Below are 26,382 nucleotides of genomic sequence, written 5' to 3'. Positions count from 1 at the left end.
TGTAGTGTTCCATGATTCATTGTTTGCGTATAACACCCAGTGCTCCGTGCAGTACGTGCCCTCTTTAATATCCATCACCAGGCTAACCCACCCCCCACCCCCTCCCCTCTAGAACCCTCAGTTTGTTTCTCAGAGTCCATCGTCTCTCATGGTTCATCTCCCCCTCCGATTTCCCCCCCTTCATTTTTCCCTTCCTACTTGTTTTTGAGATGTTTGAAAAACATTTATTAACACATAACTGTGGAAATGCTAAGAAAAGGTACATGATTGCTGTGGAAAAGAAAGTGAAACTTTACATAGATGTGTTCACATTGGTCACTGGTAGAGTGTCACTTTGTATTTACAAACAAATGCTTTTGGAATGGGCCTTTTGGAATCTACACCTTTTACAGAAAAACTTTTGTTACCAGGAAACATCCCTTGATTCTGATTATACTTTATTTTTAAAGATTTTATTTGGGAGAGAGAGAGCATGAGCAGGGGGAGGGGCAGAGAGAGAGGAAGAAGCAGACTCCCCACTGAGCAGGGAGCCAGACAGGGGCTCAATTCCAGGACCCTGAGAGCCCCCCTGGCGCCCCAGTATAATCCTTTTAACTATTACTGTGGGCACACAGGTTTGGTTAGGTACAGAAGGAATTTTAGACAATGGGTACTTACCCAGAGAGGTTTTGCTCTAACTATCTTGCTCCCTGGCATATTGCTTTCAAAATAATAGGCACTCAAACATTTATTCAGTTGAATTAGGGAGACATAATTTTCAAATGTGAAACAATTTACAATTAGTGCTAACTTAGTTGACAGTAAGTGCTGTATTTCTGAAGGGAGTGATCGCAGTAGGTGGAGGTGTAGAGATTTGGGAGGTTTATGAAAGAAATGGGACTTGAGTTTTGAGTGGGAAAGATGTGAATGGATGCTGAGGTGGGAGAGGTATGGGGAATAAGTAGAATTTAAGAAGGGAAGCAAGAATGAATACAGTTTCTGTGAAGGACCATAAGAAAGGGGCACCTAGATGGCTCAGTTAAGTGTCTGCCTTTGGCTCAGGTCATGATCCCAGGGTCTTGGGATGGAGCCCCACATCGGCTCCCTGCTCAGTGGGGGGTCTCCTTCTCCCCCTCTCTCTGCCCCTCCTCCCTGCTTGTGTTCTCTCTCTCTTAGATAAATAAAATCTTAAAAAAAAAAAAAAAGACCATAAGGCAAGCTCAGTGCAGAATGAGATTGGGTAATAATTTAAGGGAAAAGATTATAAGTAACATTTGTCCAAAGCCAAATGTGTGTCTTATGTTTATATGTCTGTCCGTGATCAATTTAGGTCAATGCATTGTTTTCCCCTCCCGTTACGGTGCATTGCTAAAAAACTACCGGAATGCGCTAAAAAATAAAAATGCTTTTCTAGTATTGGAGTTGAACTCATTATTGAAAGAGGTGGGGTAGAATAGGTGTGGGAGACTGCTGGGTTAGAATTCAATTTAGTGGGTAGAAGTATCACCTGAATTGGATTCTTAACCCTTATTTTATTTTGATTCCCAATTAGGAAAATGACAGTTATCCCTAATGAGCCCTAGAGTCCAGAGTATATAGGGAATCAGCTTTACTGAAATTAGGAAATTCAGTATTTGATTCGGCTGGCACATGCTAGCTGAATTTAAGTTTTCGGGGAAACTGACTGACCAGCTCAGCTTCATTCCCTAACTTGACTCTTCAAAATTGTAAATGCTGTTTCCAAGAACTAGATGTAATGTGATTACTTTTATAATCTTTGTCTTTTCAAACCACATTTATAGCTGTAACCCTATGATGCAGTATTTCATATAATTGTGATAAATTAAAAAATTTTTTCTTCTACTTTTGTTAGTAGTGGTAACTTTTTTTTTTAAATAGGCAAACATCTTTGGCAGGCACTTTTTAAGCATTTCTCCCTGTGAAATTGTTTTCACTCTTAAGTTGCGTTTCTGTTTTTCTACTATTGTAAAGTGCAGTTCTTTGCATGTTTTAATTTGCCATGACGTGGTCAAGTGCCGTTTCCTTCCTGTTGCTTGCAAGCCTGTGCTAGAGATAAGGATACATTTCAGTGCATTAAAAAAGAAGCCACTGAAGACAGGCTTAAGCATGGTAAAACATTCTACTTATCAGAAACCTTTATAAAGAACAGAGAATGGACTTTAATTTCTGTTTATTTTTAAAAGCTCTTAAAATAGTACTTACTAAACTTTAAATGTATTAGATTTAAATTTTTATATATATTAGGCATACCAGGGATACTGTATGAATGTTTCTCCTAAGGCAAAAATATACAGATGAAATTACTCATGGAGTAGCAATTCCTGTGTGGTTTGCTGGGTTACTGGCAAGAAGGAAACTGTTTATATGTCCTTTATTGCAATTAAAAAGCTAGTTATTGCTGGGTGGATTTTTTTTTTTTTAAGTATTCGGTACTTTAACTGTAGTTTAACTGGGGCGGGGAAAGAAGGGAGAATGGCTTCACTTTCAGAAATGAGAAGTGACGATTATTGAAATTTAAGATGTTTAGAGACTGGAACTTAATGGAACAGTTCTAGGGCAGATAATACTGGGTAGAAGTGAAGATCTGATTGTTTACTTTGTTTATTGTCTATATGCCTTTTAAAAAAATAAACTTGTTATGCAAAATAAAAAAGAAATGAGAAGTGATTTTATCTTAGCAGGAATGAAATCTTCAAAGAAAATATATATCCATCAGTCATGTTGCTTTTCTTTAAAAACATTAATAAAAAATACGTGGGAGATACTGCCCTCGGTATTTATTGTTATATTCTAAATGGGCATGGTTGCTTTTTCATAACTAACTTAAACCTCTGTTTTTCAGGCCAAGAAGTTCTAGAGAAGAAAAATTTCAGAAAAATTGCCTCTGTTGGAGTAGAATATCAGTGAACCAAGAAAATTTGAAGCACCATCCCTAAAGAAAACCTGGGTTACAGTAACTTCACAGACTTAGCTGAGGGTTTTTTACCCAAATTGGTCACTGGATTCTGCTGCCTCATACTTGAACCTGCTTGGAATTTTTCTCATGTGGATCTAAGGGGAATGCTTTATTATGGCAGCTGTGGTCCAACAGAACGACCTAGTATTTGAATTTGCTAGTAACGTCATGGAGGATGAACAACAGGTATGAAACCCAAAGAAAATTGGATTTTTATATGTTTATTATTATGATTCTTCCATTTGCAACAGAAAATTACTTACTTTAAAAGACAGTAGGAGAAACTTTATTGTAAAAATATAGATATTAAAAATTTGGTGGTAATTGTGATCCTATGTTTTAAGTACTAGTTTGTTAAAAGAATTTAATCCTTAGCTTTGATGTGGAGTAAGGAAGTAATAATTTCAGAGTTAAGCTTGTTTTTTTTTTGGAAAATGAGACTTAACAGTAAATAAAATACCTTAGGTAATTATTTCAAAGTACTTAAGTACTTTGAAAAGTTCTAGAGGACATACCAACAAGACATGTAAATTTTTTTTTGTGATACAGGACTGGTGTTTCTACAGTTTAAATGCATGTGGTTAACTAGTATTTATAATCCTGGGCCAGTTTTTCAAGTGGATGGAAAGCTGTTAGCAGTCCCATAATCATGCATCGCTTCAGTCCAAAGCACATGATTCTGAGGAAGTCACTTAACTTCTCCAGGTCTAGATTGTATCATCTGTTGAATGGGGGGATTGAACTGAAGAATTTCTAAATTGGCTTTCACAGAGTTTTCATTCAGTGATGCTCCAGTTGCTGTTTCTAGAATGGGAAGAAGATCCAAGAGACATTGAGAAAAGGATCTAAGTTAATTCTAGTCTCCCTGCCCCTCTGCCCCACCTCACTTCAGGGGGGAGACGCTAGGGGTTCTTGGGACTTTACAGTTTACTTCATTTTAAATAGGTTATGTGGGAATGTGAGACATAATGTGGGAGAAATACTGTGTTAGACTCAGTGTACTGGCAAAATTATTTTGAGGGCCTTTAGGTTTAAAATGTGCCTAATAAGTTGATTTAGATACTGAAATAAGCCTAATCCCAAATATCTTACATCAAAAGGCCAATTAAAATGTATCATACTTTTATTCTAGAAGCATAGTTACGACAGATAATAAGATTGATTCTTACTTTGGGCAGGGCATTATAATTTCTTTGCTGTTTGTATTGTCTGTTGAGGTGACAGGATTAAAAATTTCTAAGAAAACCTACAAAAGATGAGAATTTGCATTGAGGTGCCTTAAAATCAAGATGAGCTTTGGCTGGGAAGGAAAAATGTTTGGGGGAGAGGATTGCTTGGTCCCAATTAAAAATATTAATGGGTACATGGATTTAATCTAGAGACAATAGAAAAGATATTTTAGGAAAGAAAGTATTTTGAATTTGTTTTAAAACAGGGTATTTCTCTGTATGTTAAGGTTTGCAAACCATATGTTTACTGTGCAGCTTGATGAAAAAGTCTTGGCTTGATGTGGTGAAGTCCGTTCTCTGTGTAGCCACGGAGGACAGAGCTCTAGGCCACTCACTGGTATGCCCTAGTGCAGTGGCTTTGACACTCTTCTGACCATGATAAATACATTTTACATTACGGTGCAGTATTCGTACATGTGTCTACATAGCCTTAAAACTAGTTTTGCACTTTCCCTTAATATGTGTGATGTGCTTAATTTATCTTGGAGAGGTTATTAATGTCTTTGGATAGGGAGATGATGCTCTTAGCTTAACATCAGAATGCACATACGTGTTTTTTTTCCTGTTATTTTCATCAAAATGAGTGTATATATTTGTATATATACTAGTTTTGTGCAGGACTTTACAAATACTAAACATGAGGCAAATAATATTATCCCCATTTTACGATGAGGAAAATGAGACAGAGAGAGGTCAAATGATTTGCTTGAAATCCTACAGCTAGTCAATAGTGGAGTTGCCATTTGAACCCAAGCAGTTTGACTCTCACTAATGATACTCTTGCATTGAAGTATGCCAGTATTACTGTATTATATGTCAATGTCAATTGACAAATTGTCAAAATTTGTCAGGTCAATGTCAAAAATTGGCAGGTTTAGAGTTTTCCAGTCTATCACCATGAGCATAGCAAACTTAACTGATTCATATAGGGGTGGATCCAGTAGTGTCAGTCTTATTATTATTAGCCTCTTAATCTAATCTGTGGTTCTACTTCCTTGTTTGTTTGCTTGTTAGATTTGTGGGTTGTTTTTTTTTTAAGATTTATTTATTTATTTTTGAGAGAGCGAGAATGAGCAGGGGGAGGGGCAGAGGGAGAAGCAGACTCCCCACTGAGCAGGGAGCCTAATGTGATGTGGGACTCAATCCCAGGACCCTGGGATCATGGCCTGAGCCGAAGGCAGACGCTTAACCAACTGAGCCACCCAGGCGCCCCGTTAGATTTGTTTTTGATTCAAAAGTAATAACATGCCAATTACAAAAGAAGGCACCGAATATAAAAATACATAAAATAGTTCTTTACCCTTCCTTCCTAATTTATTTCTCTCCAAAAGACAGTATTATTAACTATTTGATGTTAATTTTTTAGACAAAGGCCTCAACAAAAGAACAATATATGTATATACAAACCTACCAAAATAGGTTGTTTTTGAGATACAAATGAAAGTATGCTAAACCTTTTTTGTGACTTGTTTATTTTCACTTATTGTATTGTAAATATGTGTGTATGTATGCTGGCTCTACATCATTTAATTTTTCCACATGATGGATGGATCATTATTTTACCAAGCTTTGATCATGGACAAGACAGATATACCAGTATTTTGCTATTATAAACAATACTGCAATGAACATCCTCATTTGGGAGGCGGTAGACCTATAGTAGTTAAGAGCTTAGTTACTGGAGTCAGAACACCTGGGGTTGAATTCTCTCTCCACTGCTTATTACCTCTGTTAACTTTGGACAGATTATGTAACCACTCTCTGCCTTGGTTTCCTTATCTGCAAAATGGGAATGATAATACCAGACCCTATATTGTAGGGTTATTGTGAGAATTAAATGAGTTGATGTATATAAAGCTCTTAGAACCATGCCTGAGCACTCTCATTTTGGTGTGTGTGTGTGTGTGTGTGTGTAGCTTTGCACATTTGTATGATTATTTCTATAAGATTTCTAAAAGTAGATTTACTGAGTTTACTAAAAGCATAAATATACTACCAAATCATTCTTCAAAAAGTCTGTATCTGTTTCTACTACCACTAACAGTACATTTCCCAAACTGTCACTAACAGAAAGCCTTTTTTTTTTTCTTTTGGTCAGTCTTTTGGGTAAAAGTTACATTTTACTATTTTAATTTGCATTTCCTTGATTACTAGTAATGAGATTGTTGGGTTGTTATTTAAGTTTATTTATTGTTCATTTGAATTTCCTTTGAATTACTTATTAATCTTCTTTTGCCCAGTAGTTCTTTATATATTATGGATAACACATTGTCTTCTAACTCATTCATTGTATAGTTAATGGTTAGCTTTCTTTGTGACACACAGTGCAGATATGTTGTCCCTATCTGGTATCATCTTTTAACAATATGATATACCCTATAGCATTTTAATTATATATGTCATAAAATCTACCAGTATTTCCTTTTTTTGGTTTTTTTTTTCTGATTTGGAAACCTTTCCTCACCCTAATATTATTAAATATTCTTTTTATATTTTCTTCTAGTTTATGTGTTTAACTCCTCAGTACATACGGGATATATTTTTATAAAATGTGAGGTATAGGGATCTGACAACTGCCTTCTCCCACTAATGGGGATGTTGGCTCTTCATGATTTGTTGTGTATTTTATGATTTCCACACCAAGACTGCCATTTCTGTTATGTACTAAATTACCACATGTACTTTAGTTTTGAACTTGCTAGTGTATTTTATTCCATTTAACTGGTTTTTATTATGCCAATAGCACATTCGCTTTCATTAGTATTACTTTATAGATTTGACATCTGATAAGATATCCCCTCTCCCCTGCATAAAAAAAAAATTGGTATAGCGTTTTGAATGAATTTTAGAATTAGTGTCTTCTTTTTTTTTTTTTTAAAGATTTTATTTATTTATTTGACAGAGACACAGTGAGAGAGGGAACACAAGCAGGGGAAGTGGGAGAGGGAGAAGCAGGCTTCCCACCAAGCAGGGAGCCCGATGCAGGGCTCGATCCCAGGACCCCGGGATCATGACCTGAGCCGAAGGCAGACGTTCAACGACTGAGCCACCCAGGCGCCCCGGGATTTTAACTTTTCAAATTTAAAAAGTATTTGTGTCTTTTAAAATAATTCTGTTGGGGGCATCTGGGTGACTTAGTCGGTTGAGCAACCAGCTCTTAATTTTGACTCAGGTCATGATCTCAGGGTCTTGGGATCTAGCCCCATGTCAGGCTCCACGCTTAGTGGGGAGTCGGCTTGAGGATTCTCTCTCCCTCTCCCTCGGCTTGAGGATTCTCTCTCTCCCTCTCCCTCTGCCCCTCTCTTCACTTGTGTGTGCACTCGTATTCTCTCTCTCTCAATAAATAAAGTCTTATAAAAAATAATTCTGTTTTATGATCCTGTATTGGTTTGGTTGGTTCTTTACAAAATCACTGTTTGCAGGCACCAGATTAGAATACATTTCCTGTTTTGAGTTATGGTCTGTGGTTATAAATGTCATCTAAAGACACTGACACCATTAATGTCTGGTTGCCACCACCTTGATCATTTTCCCTTGTATCGATTTGTACTCTTTTCAGAATTGCTAGGAAAAACTCCTTTGGGCAAGGATGGGTGTTGGGGGATGGTAGTGTTGGAAAGGAAACACCAACGTTATTGGTGCTGACAAGCCACTTTTAAAAGTCTGCCCTTGATGTCTGTTCAAAACTGGGAATTTTTTTTTTAAAGATTTTTATTTATATGAGAGAGAGAGAGAGAGCATGAGAGGGGGGGAGGGTCAGAGGGAGAAGCAGACTCCCCGCTGAGCAGGGAGACTGATGTGGGACTTGATCCCGGGACTCCAGGATCATGACCTGAGCTGAAGGCAGTCGTTTAACCAACTGAGCCACCCAGGCGCCCCTAAAACTGGGAACATTTGTAGCTGAGAACGAAGCTCTTCTGTGGGAGAGCAGCGCCGTCAGTATTGAATTGCAGTGTGTACTTTTATTTGAAGGTGCTTCGTTTGACTGGTGAATGAATGAGAATAAGAACTCCGAAGGCTGTGGATACAAGTTTCTAAAGAGAAGGAAACTTGACTATGTGCTCATACAGTCCAGAAGTTAATTTAATGAAAAAGAGCTGGTAGTATAATGCATTTTGTAATTTTGACATATCATTACATTATGTGTTTTTTCGGTTGTTGGTTCTAAAAGTAGAAACTAGCAAGTCATAGTTATTTATGCTTAACAGACTTAGCTCACTAGGGAGAAGCTTGGTGACAAGCATGGGAAAGTGGAACAAATTTTTTTTAGAATCCTATCACAGTATAAGACGGTGGTCTTATGACATTCCTTAGGGTATAAACTGGTTTGCTCTTACTGTTGATTCCTAGAAGCTAAAGGATAAACAGTGTCTTGCTGTCTTTTTAACAAGATACCTGGTAATTCTCAGGCAGTGTTTGAGAATCCCTGCATTCTAACTTTGAGAAAGCTTCACTGTGGAAGTTACATTACAACTGCATTTTGCAGGAAGGCTCAGTTTATCTGACAGATGGAAGGAGCAGAAGTGTTCTGGAACAGTAAGTAGAATGTACCAAAACTTTTGATGGATTTCTCTTGACAATATAGTCAATCTAACCACCTTAACTTACGGTTAGAAGCTTTCCATAGTGTGACTGTTTCTTGTACTACATTAATTTTGCCAGCTTACTGTATAATTTCCCCAAGTGCCTTCCTGCTTGGTCTCCCATGTTTATACCCATTGCCTACTTAAGTTCTAATCTCTTTCAAGATCTTAGGACAAGACCTAGTAATTCCAGGAATTTATCCTAAAATCATTGCTTCAGGAATTAAAAGTTTATCCTGTTATTACTACATCACTTATTGTCACTGTCACACATTTGCCAGGTTAAATTTTCATATATACGTTGATGATTTTTCCCAGATAAATGCTAACTACTTGAAGAAAGGGATTACTTTTCCCCCCTCCCCTTAATATCTTCCAAAGCATTTAACATCATTCATAGTACCTTTAGTTTGGTTGAGTCTTCTTAAAGATGTTCTTCCTCCTCTTCATCCTGTTGGTAAAATGATGTGGGGTATGTCGGTGCTCGGTTATGGCCCTTATCACATCGGAAGGCTATCGAATGAGAGGTAATGTTCTGCCCCAAACTCTCTCGACTACAGTATATATTTTTCTGGGACCTATTTGTCCACATTCTTACTTAGTTACATGGGCAGTGTGGCCATATCACCACAATTCCAAGACCAGAAAGAAATTTTCATGGAGTCTTTTTTTCTGTTATGTATTTAGAACTGTTGTATTGTACCACAGATAACTTTCAAAAATAATCATTGGGGGTACCTGGGTGGCTCAGTCGGTTAAGCGGCTGCCTTTGGCTCAGGTCATGATCCTGGGGTCTTGGGATTGAGGCCCCGCATCGGGCTCTCTGCTCAGCAGGGAGCCTGCTTTTCCCTCTCCTGCTCCCCCTGCTTATGCTCTCTGTCTGTCCGTCTCTCTGTCAAATAAATAAAATCTTTAAAAAAAAATCATTGAAATTATAAATAAGTAAATATCCATATAGAGTTTTTCTGTTTCTTGGGAGACTCCTTCAGGTTGCAGAGGGAGTTTTGACATGTTTGTATCTTGAGAATGAGGTTGTATTTTGTAGATTGAGAATATGTACATAAGAATATAGATCACACCAATGGGCCATTTTATTTAGCAATTCTGTTAGGTCAGGGATTAAGTGTACCTTAAAATTAGAATAGAAGAAATGAGTTGAAGTGTTTTGTGTGTAACTTGTTCAGCACTAGTATTCTGGAGGACAGGAAGTTGGAATAATGATACTAACCTGTACATGGACATAGGGAATTCTGTTATTTACATATAATTCCTGGTAATACGGACAATCTGCCTGTTCCTGTTGCCTTCTTTTTTAATCTTGGCAGATCAAACTTATCAGATCCATTGGAAGTTTGGCCTTCTGGGAAACTAACATACAGAGGTTGCTTGTTTCTTTTGTATACATTTGGAACCTTCATCAAAGGGGTTATGCCATAGAGCCCATAGTACAAGCCTGCTTATATTTGGGATAAGTCTGACTGTTTTTATTGTGGGGTTTTTTTTGTTTTTGTTTTTTGAGAGAGAGAATGAGAGACCTGGGGGCTAAGGCAGGGGCAGAGGAAGAGAGAGAGAGAGCATCTTAAGCAGGCTGCATGCCCATTGTGGGGCCCGGTACGGGGCTCAGTCTCACAACCCTGAGACCATGACCTGAGCTGAAATCAAGAGTTGGATGCTTAATTGAGCCATCCAGGTGCCCTGGCAAAAGTCTGACTTTGAATAGGTCTAAGGCCTCTTCAGGTTATATGAAGGGCTACCTTGCCTATGACCTAGTCTGTGGCCTGGCTTATCTCCCTGCCAACTATTGGCAGTGAGGAAGCCGATGGTTATTATGAGGGAGGAGTAGGCATGGGGAGGAGGAACTTACTATTATTCTCTTTTACAGTCTTTCTTTAAGTGTCCCCCACCATCACACCAGGCCCCATGACAGTGTCTTTAAAATGAATATAGATGAGTGGCCTGAGCTGGAGTCCTGGCCTCTTGTCTTTCTCCCCAAGCAGCATGAACTTTACCACCCACTCCACTTTCACCTCCAACTATTGGTCCCTGAGCTCTGTGTAATTGCCCAACCACCGGGTCCCACTGGTCAGCAGTGCAGCCCCAGCACCTATGAAGACACCTGGAGGCTCAGGCTCCTGGATCTCTGTGTCCCATTCCACCAGCTAATGGGGTAGCTGGGGGTCCAGAGGCCTGGCCACTAGGATGGCTGGGGGTCTGGCAGGCATAGGGGGATCCAGGGTGAGAAGGAGACCATGCAAGACCTGAATGACCACCTGGCCTCCTACCTGGAGAGGATGAGGAACCTAAAGGCTGATAATCAGAGACTGGAGATCAAAAGCCGGGAATACATGGAGAAGAAGGAATCCCAGATCAGAGACTGGGGGTATTACTTCAAGACCATGGAGTTGCTGAGGGCTCAGGTCTTTGCGAAGTCTGTGGACAATGCCCACATTGTTCTGCAGATTGACAATGCCCATCTTGCTGCTGATAACCTCAGAGTCAAGTATAAGATGAAGCTGGCTATGTGCCCATCTGTGGAGAGCACTCTCCATGGGCTCCACAAAGTCATTGATGACACCATTGTCACTCGGCTGGAGCTGGAGACAGAGATCGAGGTTCTCAGGAGCCTCTCTTCATGAAGAAGAACCATGAGGAGGAAGTAAAGGGTCTACAAAACCAAATTGCCAGCTCTGGGTTGACTGTGGAGTTGGATGCCTCCAAATCTCAGGACCTCGGCAAGATCGTGGCAGACATCCCGGCCCCGTATGGTAAGCTGGCTCAGAAGAACTGAGAGGAGCTGAACAAGTATTGGTCCAAGCAGATTGAGAAAAGCACCACAATGGTCACCTTACAGACCGCTGAGATAGGAGCAGCTGAGATGATCCTTACGGAGCTGAGATGTATGGCCCAGTCCATGGAGATGAACCTGGGCTCGGTGAGAAACCTGAAGGCCAGCTTGGAGAACAGCTTGGGGAAGGTGGAGGCCCATTACATGATGCAGATGGAGTAAGAGCTGTCCCAGACCTGGGCAAAGAGGCAGCACCAGACCCAGGAGCACAAAGCCTTGCTTAATATCCACCCAAGTTGGAGGCTGAGATCTCCACCTGTCACCTGCTGGAAGATAGGGAGGACTTCAGTCTTGGTGATACCTTGGACAGCAGCAACTCTTTGCAGACTGTTCAGAAGACCACAACCCACAGGATTATGGACAACAAAGTAATATCTGAGACTAATGACAGCAAAGTTCTGAGGTGTTGAGGCAGAAAAGCAGGGTGCCCTTTGAGGAGCAGAAGGCCAATTAAAAGTTAAGAGGTAAAAAAAGAAAAAATGAATATGGATGAGATCGTTGCAGAGGATAGGACATAGACTAGAGGACTTCCAGAAACGTTCAGTGATAAATTTTAGTAACTAGTGTTTATTGAGCATTTTGTTCTGTGCACTGTGCTCTGCACTTTACAAGGATTACCCTATTAATTCTTAAAACAACCTTACAAGGTAGGTACTTTAATTCCTACTTTACAGAAGAGTCAGGTGAGGCTTAGAGAAGGAATGCAACTGGCTTGTAAGTGATAAAACTGGGAACTGTCACCCAGCTTGTGCCTGCAATGACTATTTGAATAATGCCAGCTATCAATGCATGCAAGTGGTTAAGAGTGGTTTTAAACGTGGAAGAATTATTCTTTGCATTTATGATTTTAGCAAAAAGAAAATGTTATACATTCTAGTTAATTTGTTAATGTAATTACATATTGACAGTCTTTGTGCCCTGATATACCTGTGTATACCTTTAAAAAAAAAAACAGCTTTGTTGAGATATAATTTACATACCATATAATTCAACTATTTAGACTGCCATTCAGTGATTTTTAGTATGTAAACAGAGTTGTGCATCTATCACCATAATCAGTATTGTAACATTTTTGTTATCCCAAAAAGAAACCTCTTTTTTTTTTTTAAAGATTTTATTTATTTATTTGAGAGAGAGAGAATGAGAGAGAGAGAGAGCACAAGAGGGAAGAGGGTCAGAAGGAGAAGCAGACTTCCCTGCTGAGCAGGGAGCCCGATGTGGGACTCGATCCCGGGACTCCAGGATCATGACCTGAGCCGAAGGCAGTTGCTTAACCGACTGAGCCACCCAGGCGCCCCCAAAAAGAAACTTATCCATTAGCAGTCATGACATATTCTTCCCAATTCCCGCACCTTGGCAACCACTAATCTACTTTTTGTCTCTGTGGATTTGCCTGTTCTGGGACATTTTGTATACATTGAGTCATGCAGTATGTGGTCTCTTCTGAGAGGCTGACTTACTTAAATGTAATGTTTTCTAGGTTCATCCATGCTGTAGCATGTATTGGTACTTCATTCTTCTTGTCGTTGAATAATAGTCCACTGTCTGGGTATACTACATTATATTCATGCATTCTGTATATTTTTCAAAAGAATACTATTTTTTTAGTGAAGTTTGTGTTGGTCAGTTTTTTGTCAGGGGTGGAATTGGCCATCTGTATTCTCCCAGAAAGTACTCAGTCACCTCGAGCAACCTTGCTGGGTGAATAAGAAAATTAGTATATCTTTGATGTAGCTCAGTTTAGCGACATGATCTTGAAAAATTTTGCCTCCTTTCTGTTTTACTTAATACATAACACATAAAGGAAGATTAAGTCATTATATGAACAGATAGTGTTACTGGGTTACTGGCCTTTTTTTTTCTCCCAAGCCAGAGTCACCTTCAACACTCTTTCAAGAATATTGGTGAAAAGCTAATGTCCTTTGGTTTACTAAAGTAAAAAGAAAACTGATGATTACTGGTTTGTTAGAGTGTGAATTTAACAAAGTGATGTCCTCAAATAATGTTCATAAATCTGATATGCCTAACAGTAAATAAGTTAGAATATTGGTAGAGTTTTTTCCTTTTTTTTGACACAGTAACCAAAATTCTCAATATTAGGGCAGTTCTTTTTTTTTTTTGGAAAGAATTACAATGTAATGACTGGTAATACATTTGTGAGCTTATCTGTTTCATCTGTTCCCACCTATTGAGACATTGAGAGAAAGAGCACTGAGCTTGTGAGGCGGGATCAGGGAAGTGGGCCTCGAATTGTAGGGTAGGGACTGGAATGAGGGAAGGAGCATTTTCCTCTCCTAAAAAGTGATATTTTAGGTGACAATTTAAAGATTTGTTATAATTTATATTTTGTATGACTGGGCACTTCTGTCACCCCACTTTATTTCCTGGTATGGGGAAAACAAAAGCAAGAGGACTTAGGAAAAACTTCCATTTACCTTCAGGAAAGTAACCACATGGAAGCTCAAGGACCTGGTAGCTCTGACCTCCTTCCCTGCCCCAACATGGAAGCATGTTCAGAAATAATTGGGTATTGAAGATTTACCTGGGAAATGCTTGTTAAAAAGTGATTGATTTGTGCGCATTCAGATCAACTGCCTACAACCTCAGCATAATATTGAATCCTGGAAATTGATATTTCTAATCAATTAAGAGTCTAGGACATGTGGCATTAAAGAGATCAGCTCGGGAATCAGGAGCCACCACTTATTAGATATGTGACTTCAGACAAGTTCTAAAATTTCGCTGAGCTTTGATTTCCTTCACCAAAAGTGAAAGAATTACTTTCCAAAGTTACGAGCATTCAGTGTTTATGTATTTGACAAGAGCTTAGTACAAAGGAAGTGGTCAGTAAATGTGGCAGTTGCTGCTATTAATGATCTGAATTAAACAAAGAAAAGGTGTTAAAGTTTGTTGTGTACCACTGCATACTCTATATTACTCAATTGTTTGGGATAAATTAGGTAATGAAGTCAGTTTTTATAATTTGAATACCAGTTAGACAAATTCATTCAGCTTTTTTTTTTTTTAATGTTTTCATATTTTTTCTTTGCTGGCTTGGTTCTAGAATAAGCCAGTAAACTTGTCATTCAGGATTTTGAAAATCCAGCAGATTAATTCTGTGGGGAAGCACTCTCCTTTAACATTACTACATGTTAAGTGTGTTTGGACATAGTTTGACCTGGAGTAGTTCAGTTTTTTTGGAGTGACTCTAATTTCTGTCATTGCCCGTGATTGGCTAGTGTAACTTTTCCATTCTGGAAAAGGCTTTGTTGCAGATATACTGTCTATATTCAGGAATATCTGCCTCATTTTATTCTATGATTCTTACATATTTATATAAGATTCTTGTCAAAGCCCATCTTTTAGAAGTAGGAATTGCCTCTTTAATTATGATTTCACTTAAATTTTTTGAGTTATATAGAATCTGCATGTTTAAGACATCAATCTGGTAGTGACTGCTGTGATGTTATCTAGTTGATTTGTAACTGAACATTTAAACCTGGTTAAAATTTACTGTACCTCCCCATCTCTACCTTTTTTTTTTGAACCTCATAACTGATTCTGTTCACACTTGGCCACACACACACACACACACACACACACACACACACACACACACACACACACACACACACACACACACACACACCCTCTTAACCCACCAATGTATTAAACTTTTAAAGTGAGCACTCTAATAAGAAAACCAAGGTTGTTTTTAGTGACTGTTGTACTTTTTGAGATGCATGGCCGAGTTGTAATTTATCCTGACTAAAAAAAGAAAAATCTGGGCAAAGACTAAAGGCGGCCAACAGTCATGAAAGACCTAAACTGGGATTAGATTTAGCCAAATCAACTCCATAGGGATTTACAGTGGAATTTTAAACATTATCTGGGGGGGAATTCTGGAGAACAGACCATTTTACTTAGACCTTTCTATGTTTCATGGTGCTGTGCAAGAGAAAAGCTAGGCTTCTCTCTCTGCTGTGGCCAACAGAAATAAACTTCATATATATTCATATATGTATATATTCATTCATATATATATACATATACGTATATATATATATAAATCTCCAAGCTGTATAACTGAGATGAAACTTTTATTACCATAATTTATCTATAGGATCCTATACTCTTGTAGCCTATCCTAGTGATTAATCTTGTGGAGTTGGGAGTCAGATTGCCTGGGTTCACGTTTCAGCTCTGCCTCTTCCTAGCTGGTTGACCAATGTCAATAAAAGAGCACAGTGCTGTGGGGATTGACTGGGATAAGCCATATGAAGTACTCAACCTAGTAGCTGCTTCACTCCCACCACCACGTTAGGAATACCACGTTATTTTAATTTTATTGATCATTTTATTGAACTCTCAGAGACTGGAGGACAACATTTTACACAGCACTGTGGTGAGTTTCTTAATCTGATTAAGACAGTACTTTGCAAACTGTGCTAATTTCCAGAGATTTGAATCCTTTTTCTCTTACACTAAAGCCATTGGCTATAACATAATATTTATCTACATCATGATTATAAAAAATACACAATCCATAAAAAACCTAGGATATTGAAGAAGGAGAGCCATTGGGAAGTGAGGGGACTGATAGAAGCATATATTTTCAATTTTGTGCCCAGATGCTTCTTTGCAAGTTAACCTCCATGCCAAGAATACATTGCCTGCTCTAGTCATGAGTGAAGTGTAAAAATATTTCCTAACATTTCGTAGAGCCATTTATAGTTGACAGTGTCTTTTCCACATATACTTTGATTCCCACAAATCATTCTGTGATGGAAATACTCTTCTGTCCATTTCCTATTGTAGAATATTATCTCATTTATTCCTAGATAGCTAGAATAACTATTTTAGAATCTCGTAATAGATTCCTAAGGCAGAGTTGCAAAGGCACCCAGGGTGCTGTTCAAAATAACCTACCCTATTCACTAAAGATGTTTGGATCCCAATTCTGATGTAATAACATTGTTTTAGAGGATCAGTGGATAATTTGTCTTATTAGCTGTTCATTTCTATACTCATTAATTTTGACAGTACTTGGTTGATTTGTTTATATTTCTGTTAAGAGGTAATTGCAGAACTCTATGGAGATTTGATACATCACTTGAGCTAGCGCATTGTAGTAGTTTTAACTTTTTAGAATGGTAGTAATGAATATTTGGTGTTGTTTAAAATGAAAATGCATGAGTAACAAAACTGAGGAGATTGCCAGGAATAATCCCCACATGCATAAAACTGGTAGGCCCAAAGAGTTTCATGGGTGTTATTTTAAACTTGAATGAATCATTTATTTTTTTTTTTTTTTTTTTTTTTATTTTTATTTATTTGACAGAGAGAGACACAGCGAGAGCAGGAACACAAGCAGGGGGAGTGGGAGAGGGAGAAGCAGGCTTCCCATCGAGCAGGGAGCCCGATGCGGGGCTCGATCCCAGGACCCTGGGATCATGACCTGAGCCGAAGGCAGACGCTTAACGACTGAGCCACCCAGGCGCCCCTTGAATGAATCATTTAAACAGTTTCAGTTCAGAGAGAAGTTTCCTAATTCATCCTTACAAAGTCAGCATATCACTGATACCAAAACCTGGCAGAATGTGTGCACACACATGAACAGTAGGTTAATCCCAAAACGGATATTTTGTTTAAATATAAGAGCTAATATTTATTGCCTCTTACCTATGACAGGTCCTATGAGCAATATACATTTTTTCTTTTTCTTAAAAGATTTTATTTATTTATTTGAGAGACCGAGAATGAGAGAGAGCACATGAGGGGGGGAGGGTCAGAGGGAGAAGCAGACTCCCCGCTGAGCAGGGAGCCTGATGCGGGACTCGATCCCGGTTCTCCAGGATCATGACCTGAGCCGTTGGTTTTAAAAAAAATAATTCATAGGGGCGCCTGGGTGGCTCAGTAATTAAGCATCTGCCTTTGGCTCAGGTCATGATCCCAGGGTCCTGGAATCAAGCCCTGCATCGGGCTCCTTGCTTGGTGGGAAGCCTGCTTCTCAAACCTCTCCCACTTCCCCTGCTTGTGTTCCCTCTCTCGCTGTGTCTCTCTCTATCAAATAAATGAATGAAATCTTTAGAAAAAAAAGAAAAAAATAATTCATAGAAGTTTATCCAAAGGCTACTCCTCAAAGATGAAAATTACCTCTAGTTGTGAGCTTCCTTCTTTTTCTCTGGCTTGATAATTACACTTTCCTTTATATACAGTGGTGTCTATAGAAAGCCATCTGAGATTTTTGCCATGAGACTCTGAGCCTCCGCTAAAACATTTTACCTATAGTTTATAAAAGAAAGACAAGTGATTCTCCAGACTAGAAAGTCAAGATCAATAAACTCTGATTCTCTAGATTTTCTTTCAAAAATACACATATTTTTCCTTCCAACTTTTAAAGAGTCTGTTTTAAATGATCTACTTTTCAGCTGGTTTTAGTTTCACACCTGGATGCAGTTGACTTAAAAATGTTTTACTCCTTGCTGTTTCTTTCTAATTATTTTATTTTTAGTCATTCTGACTAGGACAGAATATTTTTCTCTAGAGGATGTGTTGACACAAAATGAACAGACCTTGTAGATTGCTAGAGGAAAGGAGGAGAGTATTATTCGAGCCCAAGTTAAGATAGCTGCCCAGGATACACAGTCTTCACAAAGAGTGTTCTCGCATATTTTCTTTCGATCCTCTCCATAACCCTGCACTGTGTGGCAACTATTGTTATCCTCATTTTATGAATAAGGAGAGCCTTGGTAAGGAGACATCTCGGGGAGGCTAAATGAGGAAATGAATGTTGCCCAGAAACACTACTGTAGAATGCAACAGCACCTGCACTGAAGTTGAGTCTTTGACTTGAAAAAGCCCAAGCTCTTATTATGCTGGGAGAGACACAAGAGAGGAAAAGAACCTCGGAGGAAAAGAGAATCTGGAAGAATATTAAGTCCATCATCGTTTATAGCAATTACACCTAAGTAGGATTCTCACTTTCTCCCAGATACATTTACATTTTTAAAATCTTTAAAAACTAGATTTGGGTACTACACTTTTGGCCAGGAAACCTGTGTTTCAGAAGTTAGACGTGTTGAGCAGTATGTACTACAGCTACATAGACTTTTCTGCTTGTTTGCTAAAACTCTTTTCATTTTCTTTTAAAATAAAGACCGATAAGCTCGTGTAAAGAGAGCTTGTGTTAGTCAACAGAAGTAGCCTCATTTGCAGGTAATGAAGCTTTTAATGACAGATTTTTTAAAGTATGCAGAGAATTTGGTTGTGAGGAAGCCTTCACAAAATCTTTGTCCTGAGCCTCAGAGATCTATTGCACAATCCTCTTTTTTTATGTAATCAATTCCAGAAATCATTCAAAATGTATTTTGAAAATTGGTAACAGTAGTAGTTATGAGGTAGGGGAACTCTATGGAAAGGGGACAATAATGTTTTATACTCTTGGAATACAAATGTGTTCAGGTATTAATCTATTCCTCCAAACAATTTTTTTAAATGGACCATGGGAGCTTGTTAAAGGATTTTTAATTTTAATTCATTTTGTTCACCAGTCACCCTAATTTCATGTGTGTACATCCACCTAGATGTGCCATGTCTAAAGGTTTCCTTTAATTTTATTATGGTTTATATGAGGGAATAAAATGCCATCATAATACTTGACCTGGTTCCAATACCTGTGCCTCAGAACAGTGCTCTGAGCTGAGAGAACTAGAGACCTTTTAAAGTTCCGTTTCCCCCGTCAGATGGACCTCTGCTTTTTAGACTTTATTGAAGCGTTGCATACATACAAAAATATTTATCACAAATCATAAGTGTACAGTTTGATAAGTTGTCACAAAGTTGAACACGTATGTTTCAGCTTCTTTTTGTTCAAGTGCAAATGGTTGTTGCTGAGACTAAATGGTTGAACTGCGTTCACCACTTTTGTGGAAGGACTTCCTAATTAAAAACAAAACAAAAACCAAAAAAAATCATGCCTGTCAATGTAAGATTGTGTTTTCCCCCCAGCTTTATTGAGATGTAATTTATATATAACATTAAGTGTACAAGGTGATGATTTGATACATGTGTGTAAGTAGTAAGCCAAATTTTAAGAGTGTTTATTTCTATTTAAGTCAACTGTTGAGGCACTTTATCATCAAATTGTTTTATTGAAGGATTACTCTATGCCATGCAGTAGAACAAGTGATGGCACTTTATCATCAAATTGTTTTATTGAAGGATTACTCTATGCCATGCAGTAGAACAAGTGATGTATTTACATGTCATGTCATTGAATTCTTACAAAAACTCATTTAGATAGACATGAACACAAAAGCCTCGAGAGGCTGAAAACTTTGCTGGAGTTCAAATACCCAGGGCATGGTGCGGTCTAGCTGTAAACAAGGGTTATTCTAACTCTAGAGCTTGAGCACTTACTATTACATCCTTTTTTTACCAGGTGTATTTTTAGTGCATTTGCTGCATGGCAAATATTGTCTCTGATGGTATCCTGATAGACTGAGGTGTTGGGTTTTTGGTTTTCTGTTTTTGTTTTTTAAAGGTGAAGGAAATACTTTCAAAGCAGTGCCTTTGTAGGATGAGGCTTTGGGGCAGCATTCTGATCAGAAGAGAAGGCACAGGAATTGTTCTCAAAAATGCGTCAAGACATAGCAAGTGAAAATGTTTAGTGTGTATGTTTCTTGGAGTCGCCTTCGGGTGGGGAAGCTCCTGAAGATTATGGGAAGAGGGATGCCCCACCCCACTCTTGGTGTTGCCTTGTCTTGTGGCAAAGTGATAGTGTAAATACTTGAAAATGTGCTCATTTTGCACCTATCTTAAGAAAACGAGTATCTGCATGGGGAAGTTTTTAAAGTTTAAAACTTTAAAAGTTTTAAAGTTTTAAACTTTTAAACAGTTTTTAAAGACTGTTTTTAACTTGTCTTTCTCTTAAGAAAACATTTGATAGATCTTTCATTTTCAGCTATTTCATAGAGGATCTTGGCAGGATGTTTCACAGCAACCATGTTAACAGATTGAGCTCTGCTGTCAGGGAACCTTGGCAAACAAGTTATTTGCAAGTTCTTTTGTGTTGTTTTTTTGTTTTTTTGTTTTTGTTTTATAACCAAAGACTTGTTAAATAAACTTACTTACTTCATATAGTTGGAATAATGTTCCATACTTTCTTAAATATCCTCTTAGGGCCTTGGATTGTGATATACTGAGGAAAAAAGCAAGCCTAGTGAGGGTAGCAACATACATTGCTGTTTACAGATTGGTCACGTTTCCTTCTCTTTTTAACTTGATGGTATTGCCACATATATCATCAACCACAACAAAGGGCAACAGTATAGTGGACGGTGTTGAAATTTGGGGAACTCTTTCGTGCCAGAACTTGGTTTGATTTTTATTATAGCTGCTAAAAAAAAATTGTTAGTTTTGCTTTCAACACGTGTTAAATTTACCTGAAATTAATAGAAAGGAAAACTGGTATGTATTTTTCTCTCTGGAGTTAAGACCCTCTGTAAAGTTACACAGTAGTTGAAAGCTTATCACTACGGTTTAATTTGCTTATAGAAACTGAGGCTTTGAAAACTGTTCTTTGACAGATTATAATCCCAAGAAGTCTTCCATCTCTCTTCCCGCCCATCATTTTATGATTTATTTTGGTTCTGTTACAAAAACAAATGGGAAAATAGTCTGCAAGTGCCAAAAGATGTCATAATAAAGTAACTTGTTTTTTGGATTACTAGTATTTCAGACATTCGTGTAAATCAAGTTAACTCTGTTTAGGGAATGTAGTTTTGAATTTCGTAATTATTTAGAGTAGTGGTTCTAAACCCTGCATGCACGTCAGAACCATCCAAGGAACTTTAATAACATGGTCATGGTCACATCCCCAGATGTTCTGACTTGTTTTCTCCCATGTAGGGTCAAGTATTGATATTTTTAGGTGTTTCCCAGTGTGTAGTCAGCATTGATAACCATTGGCAGAGTTAACTGGGGTTCCCTGATTCAGCTAAAAGATACTGAAGAGAAGATGATTATTTAAACAAAGAGAGGTTTTAGAGATATTTGGAGTTTTTTTTTTAAGTAGCCAACCAAATGAAACATAGTATTTTTGTTAGGACATCAACAAAGTGTTGACATCTTCATTTCTTAAAAGGAGGTAACAGATCTTATTGCTAACTATGAGGATATGGCCATTTTATGAGTAGCTGTGGCCTTCCTGAAGTTCATCTTTTAAATAAATCTTGGGAAGGTTCTGGTTGAAATGATGTGGGAAAAACTGAAGTGGGCAAGATTTGGTGGTCTTCAGCAAAGAAACTTAAAGAATAATGTCTAGCTTCAATTTAGAAATAGTAACAAGAATATATAATCTTAATTGCTACAAGCTAGCAAAGTTGTTTTGGGTAGAGGGAGCCAACCATCAAATGATAGACTTAAAGCTAAATTAAATTGGATCCTGCTATGGGTTGAATTGCTCTTTGTACCCCACCTCCCCAAATTCATATGTTGAAATGCTAAGGCCTGATATCTCAGAATGTGACCTTATTTGGAAACAGGGTTGCTACAGATGTAATAAGTTAAGATGAGGTTATACTAGAGTAGAGTAGGCCCCTAATCCAGTATGATCAGAGTCCTTATGAGAAGAGAAAATTTGGACACAGACACATACAGGGGAGAACACCATGTGAACATGACAACAGTCATCTATAAGCCAAGGAGAGGCCTGGAACAGATCCCTCTCTTAAAGCCCTCAGAAGGAACTACCCTGCCAACAACTCGATTTCAGATTTCCAGCCTCCAGAACTGTGAGACAACAAATTTCTGTTGTTTTTAGCCGCCCAGTCTTGTGGTACTTGGTTACAGCAGCCGTAGCGAACTAGTAAGTCCCAGTATTTTATTCATTTTTAAAATGTAAATCTAGGAAAATTTAACATTTGAAATTTTGCCATGCCTTCATTTAAGAGGTTGGGAACCATTTCTCAATCAGGAATTTTAGAATGTGTGATTATAAAAGTTTTAGGTTACTGGTAACTCAGACTTGAGCCAGTTAGTTGCTAGTCAATCAGTATAAAAGGCAGGAATTTATCACGAGCCCAGACCAGGAGCTTGGGTTTCTGGAGTGTGTATTTTTCTTCCATTTATGTTAATAGAGGGGGGAGATTCTTTCCATACCTGAGAGGGGTTTCCTAGATGTATTTTGTATATACAGATTCAGGCCTGTTACCTGACATGTAGAGTTGGTCTGTTTGTTGTATATGATTTAAAAGCACCCTGGAGAAATTAGAGATGAACAACTTTGAATATACATCGCCATTTCAGTGGAATAGAAAAGAATAGCCCATGCTTTTCATGAGAGGAGCGAGTACCTTAGAGAAAGACAGCATGGCTAAGTCGGGAGTGATCCGGGGAAGTCCCTGTCTATGGCCCGCAACAAAGTTCATAATAAACTCAGATTGGAGAAGCCCTGCGAATGATGATATAGAAAGTCATACCTTAAACACAGCACAGCCCCTTGCCTTTTTTGTTTTTTTAAACAGAGCCAAGTAAATATGCCAGTAAAACAAAACGGCACCATGTTTAAGGCTGACCATAATGGTGTACAGGCAAAGAACCATAGACCTTAGAGTCCGTTTCAGCTAAGGTTCTACCACTTACTAGCCATGTAACTTGTGGTAAATTATTTCCCTTCCCCTTGAGCTTGTGTTTTCACATGTAGAAAACAGATAATCCAGTGTATCTCCCTCATAGGATTTTGAGATGATTAAATAAGGTAGTAATTCATATAAATAAAGCAATGAGCAGAATACCTGGTGCATGTTAGGTGCTAATAAATGTTAGTTAATAGCACTAGCAGAGGCAACAGGTAGGTGGCCCCTGTGCATGCTAGCCCCCCCCATTTAGTCTGTAAGAATGAATCTCTTCTATTGTAACGTTATATACTTAGTTTTAGCATCCATGCCTTAATACATCTTAACAAAACAAAACCTGGAAGTGCCCTTAGGATCAGCTAGTTCTCTTCTTTCATTTAAAGTGAGGAAAATGGCACCTGGGTGGCTCAGTCAGTTAAGCATCTGCCTTCAGCTCAGGTCATGATCCCAGGGTCCTTTGATTGAACCCCGCATGGGGCTCCCTCCTCAGTGGAGAGTCTGCTTCTCCTCCTTCTGCCACTCCCTCCTGCTTGTGCGTGCTCTCTCTCTCTCAAATAAATAAATAAAAATCTAAATAGATAAAGTGAGGAAAATGACAGTAGGATTGGAGAATGCCTGAGGTCTTATGGTTCACAGTCTTTCTTTTTTACATGTTGCTACTTTGAAAATCTCAGAACCATGTGTCTCTTTTCATTCCATTTTTTTTTTACCATTTTTTTCTCCTTTTCATTCTTAATTTAAGTTTTTTTTACTTCAAAGGAAATTAATTTTCCTGCTCTGTTACAGTTAACATTTTTCTTAAACGGTTTAAAAGTTATTAAAATCTTTGAAGTGAAATTAAAAGTTATTATTTAAAGTAAATTGAGGGGTGCCTGGGTGGCTCAGTCGTTAAGCATCTGCCTTCGGCTCAGGTCATGATCCAGGGTCCTGGGATCGAGCCCCGCATCGGGCTTTCTGCTCCACGGGAAGCCTGCTTCTCCCTCTCCCATTCCCCCTGCTTGTGTTTCTTCTCTCGCTGTGTCTCTCTCTGTCAAATACATAAAATCTTTAAAAAATAAAGTAAATTGAAATAAGCTTTATTATACATAGACTGTCTCTATTAGGGAACAAAGAAACTGGTAGCAGGGTTTGTCTCTAGGGAGGGGCACTGATGGAGAAGTAGCATTGATTAGTGTTATAACAGCGTGTTCCTGAGACCTAGAAATTCTGGAGAATAGAGTAATCATTTCTTCCATTTCACTTACTGGTGAGTAGAATAGAACAAGGAAGAAAATGGTAACAAATATCTGTAGTTATTTGAAACTCGAGAACTATGTTGATTTAGATAAAATTTTGGAGATATCCCTTGTAATACCCATACCCTTAACACTCACTACCCCACATTTCAGGAGCCAAGTAGGTTTGGTTTCATTTGGGTGAGGACTGCTCCTGGGAGTTGCTTTGACATGCCTCTGTCTCTGACTTCATGGGTGACCTTGGGTAAATTTCTTATCTAATTCTCCCTCTGCCAAGGGATAGAGGTGATAAGCTCTATTCTTACCTGGAACATAGAGTTGTTGCAGCATAAAATGAAATCATGTGAAAATTAACTCAGTTCTGGGTCCGGCCTCATTAGAAGACTAGGGGAGCTTAACCTTGAGCTCTTAAGAGAGAAGTAGTGTTTCAGTAAGCACATGTTCATGCTAGGTTGGATTGCATGTGCAGCATTCGCCTCTTAAAAAAGAGAAAAGGGGGGCTGCCTGGGTGGCTCAGATGGTTAAGTGTCTGCCTTCCGTTCAGGTCATGATCCCAGAGTCCTGGGATCCAGCCCCGCATCGGGCTCCCTGCTCAGTGCGGAGCCTGCTTCTCCCTCTCCCTGCTGCTCCCCCTGCTTGTGTGCTCTCTCTCTGACAAATAAATAAATTAAATCTTAAAAAAATAAAGTGAAAAAGAGAAAAGGAAAGCCCAATGACTATGCTTTGCCTTGGCCATTGTATAGACTTCCTCTCGTGTGTGTGTGTGTGTGTGTGAGTTTTACAGTGCAATGTGTGAGCCTCCTACTTTCTGTTTTAAAACTTACGATTTGGGGAGTCAGTTACTTCTGACTTCCTCTTTTCTGAAATAGGAAGAAACGTTTTGGATTAAAATGATCCAAATATGTTCTAGGGTTATTAACCATAAATTTCAGAGCATAGTATTCTTGAAGGCACAGACAGTATGTTTAACCCAGAGAGTGATATCTTAATGTTGAATTGAAGTAGTTAAATTCTTAGGATAGAAGTTGCATTTAACCTCAGTGTGCAGTGCTACAGATATGTTAATTGTACTCTGTATATAAGGTAATATTCATGTATTTAGGAAATATACACTGAATTATTTAGGGTTAAAGGAAGAATGTCTACCACTATCAAACAAATCAGAAAAAAATAGAAATAATAAGATAGAAAGATAGCGATAGACATGATCAAAAATTTTGCGATCTTATGACTAGATAGAAAATGAAAGTTAATTTTCCCATTTGAGCCAAAAGCTACTGTTAAACACAGGCTATGTGACAGTGACGGTGTAATATTTATTAAGCTTCTGTGTTTTTTTCCTGTCAAACTTTTGTTGAGATTTTATGTAATTGTACATTTCATTTGTTGTATGCTGCTTTTTATGAATTAATGATACTAGCATTTTTTTAATTTAATGTGGTTTATAAGTATGCTTTTATGGGATTTTCCAATGAAAACTTGGTTGTTAAGACCCAAGGTTGATAATAAAGTTTTATTTGGTCTTAATAGATACATATTGTCTGCAGCCCAGGAAGATTGTCAAGATTTAAGTAGCTGATGATAGAAAAGCTAAATTGATGTCCAGTATAAAATATTTTTTGGTTGTATTTAACAAAAGCAAACACTTTGTTAATCCTTTTTTCTCCTTCACCCCTCCCAGCTTGGTGACCCAGCTATTTTTCCTGCCGTAATTGTGGAGCATGTTCCTGGTGCTGACATTCTCAATAGTTACGCGGGTCTGGCCTGTGTGGAAGAGCCCAATGACATGATTACTGAGAGCTCCCTGGATGTCGCTGAAGAAGAGATCATAGATGATGATGACGAAGACATCACGCTTACAGGTGTGTGTGCCTCCAGCAGCACCTTACCTCAGC

The 26,382-nt window shown here is 38.3% G+C and overlaps 1 protein-coding gene and 1 pseudogene across 8 annotated transcripts in view; both read left to right on the top strand.

The window, feature by feature from the left end:
• ELF1 (E74 like ETS transcription factor 1) overlaps positions 1 to 26,382 on the top strand; it is a 105,445-nt gene that overhangs the window by 54,969 nt on the left and 24,094 nt on the right. For 6 of the 8 annotated variants that reach the window (XM_035726526.1, XM_035726524.1, XM_035726519.1 and 3 more), the window contains 2 exons: positions 2,843 to 3,142; positions 26,169 to 26,349. In XM_035726526.1, the coding sequence (XP_035582419.1) occupies positions 3,071 to 3,142; positions 26,169 to 26,349 (253 nt within the window). In that variant the 5' untranslated portion in view covers positions 2,843 to 3,070. Of the gene's footprint in view, positions 1 to 2,065; positions 2,110 to 2,842; positions 3,143 to 8,577; positions 8,722 to 26,168; positions 26,350 to 26,382 lie in introns of those variants that run through there. The other 2 variants (XM_035726522.1, XM_035726525.1) reach the window with 2 other exon arrangements.
• Positions 10,611 to 12,023, top strand: LOC113919564 (annotated as a pseudogene).

Source organism: Zalophus californianus, chromosome 3 (genome assembly GCF_009762305.2).
Source record: "Zalophus californianus isolate mZalCal1 chromosome 3, mZalCal1.pri.v2, whole genome shotgun sequence".
In the NCBI taxonomy this organism is placed as follows: domain Eukaryota; kingdom Metazoa; phylum Chordata; class Mammalia; order Carnivora; family Otariidae; genus Zalophus; species Zalophus californianus.
The sequence above is the reverse complement of the archived record's forward strand: the minus strand, read 5'-3'. Positions and strand labels throughout refer to the sequence as shown.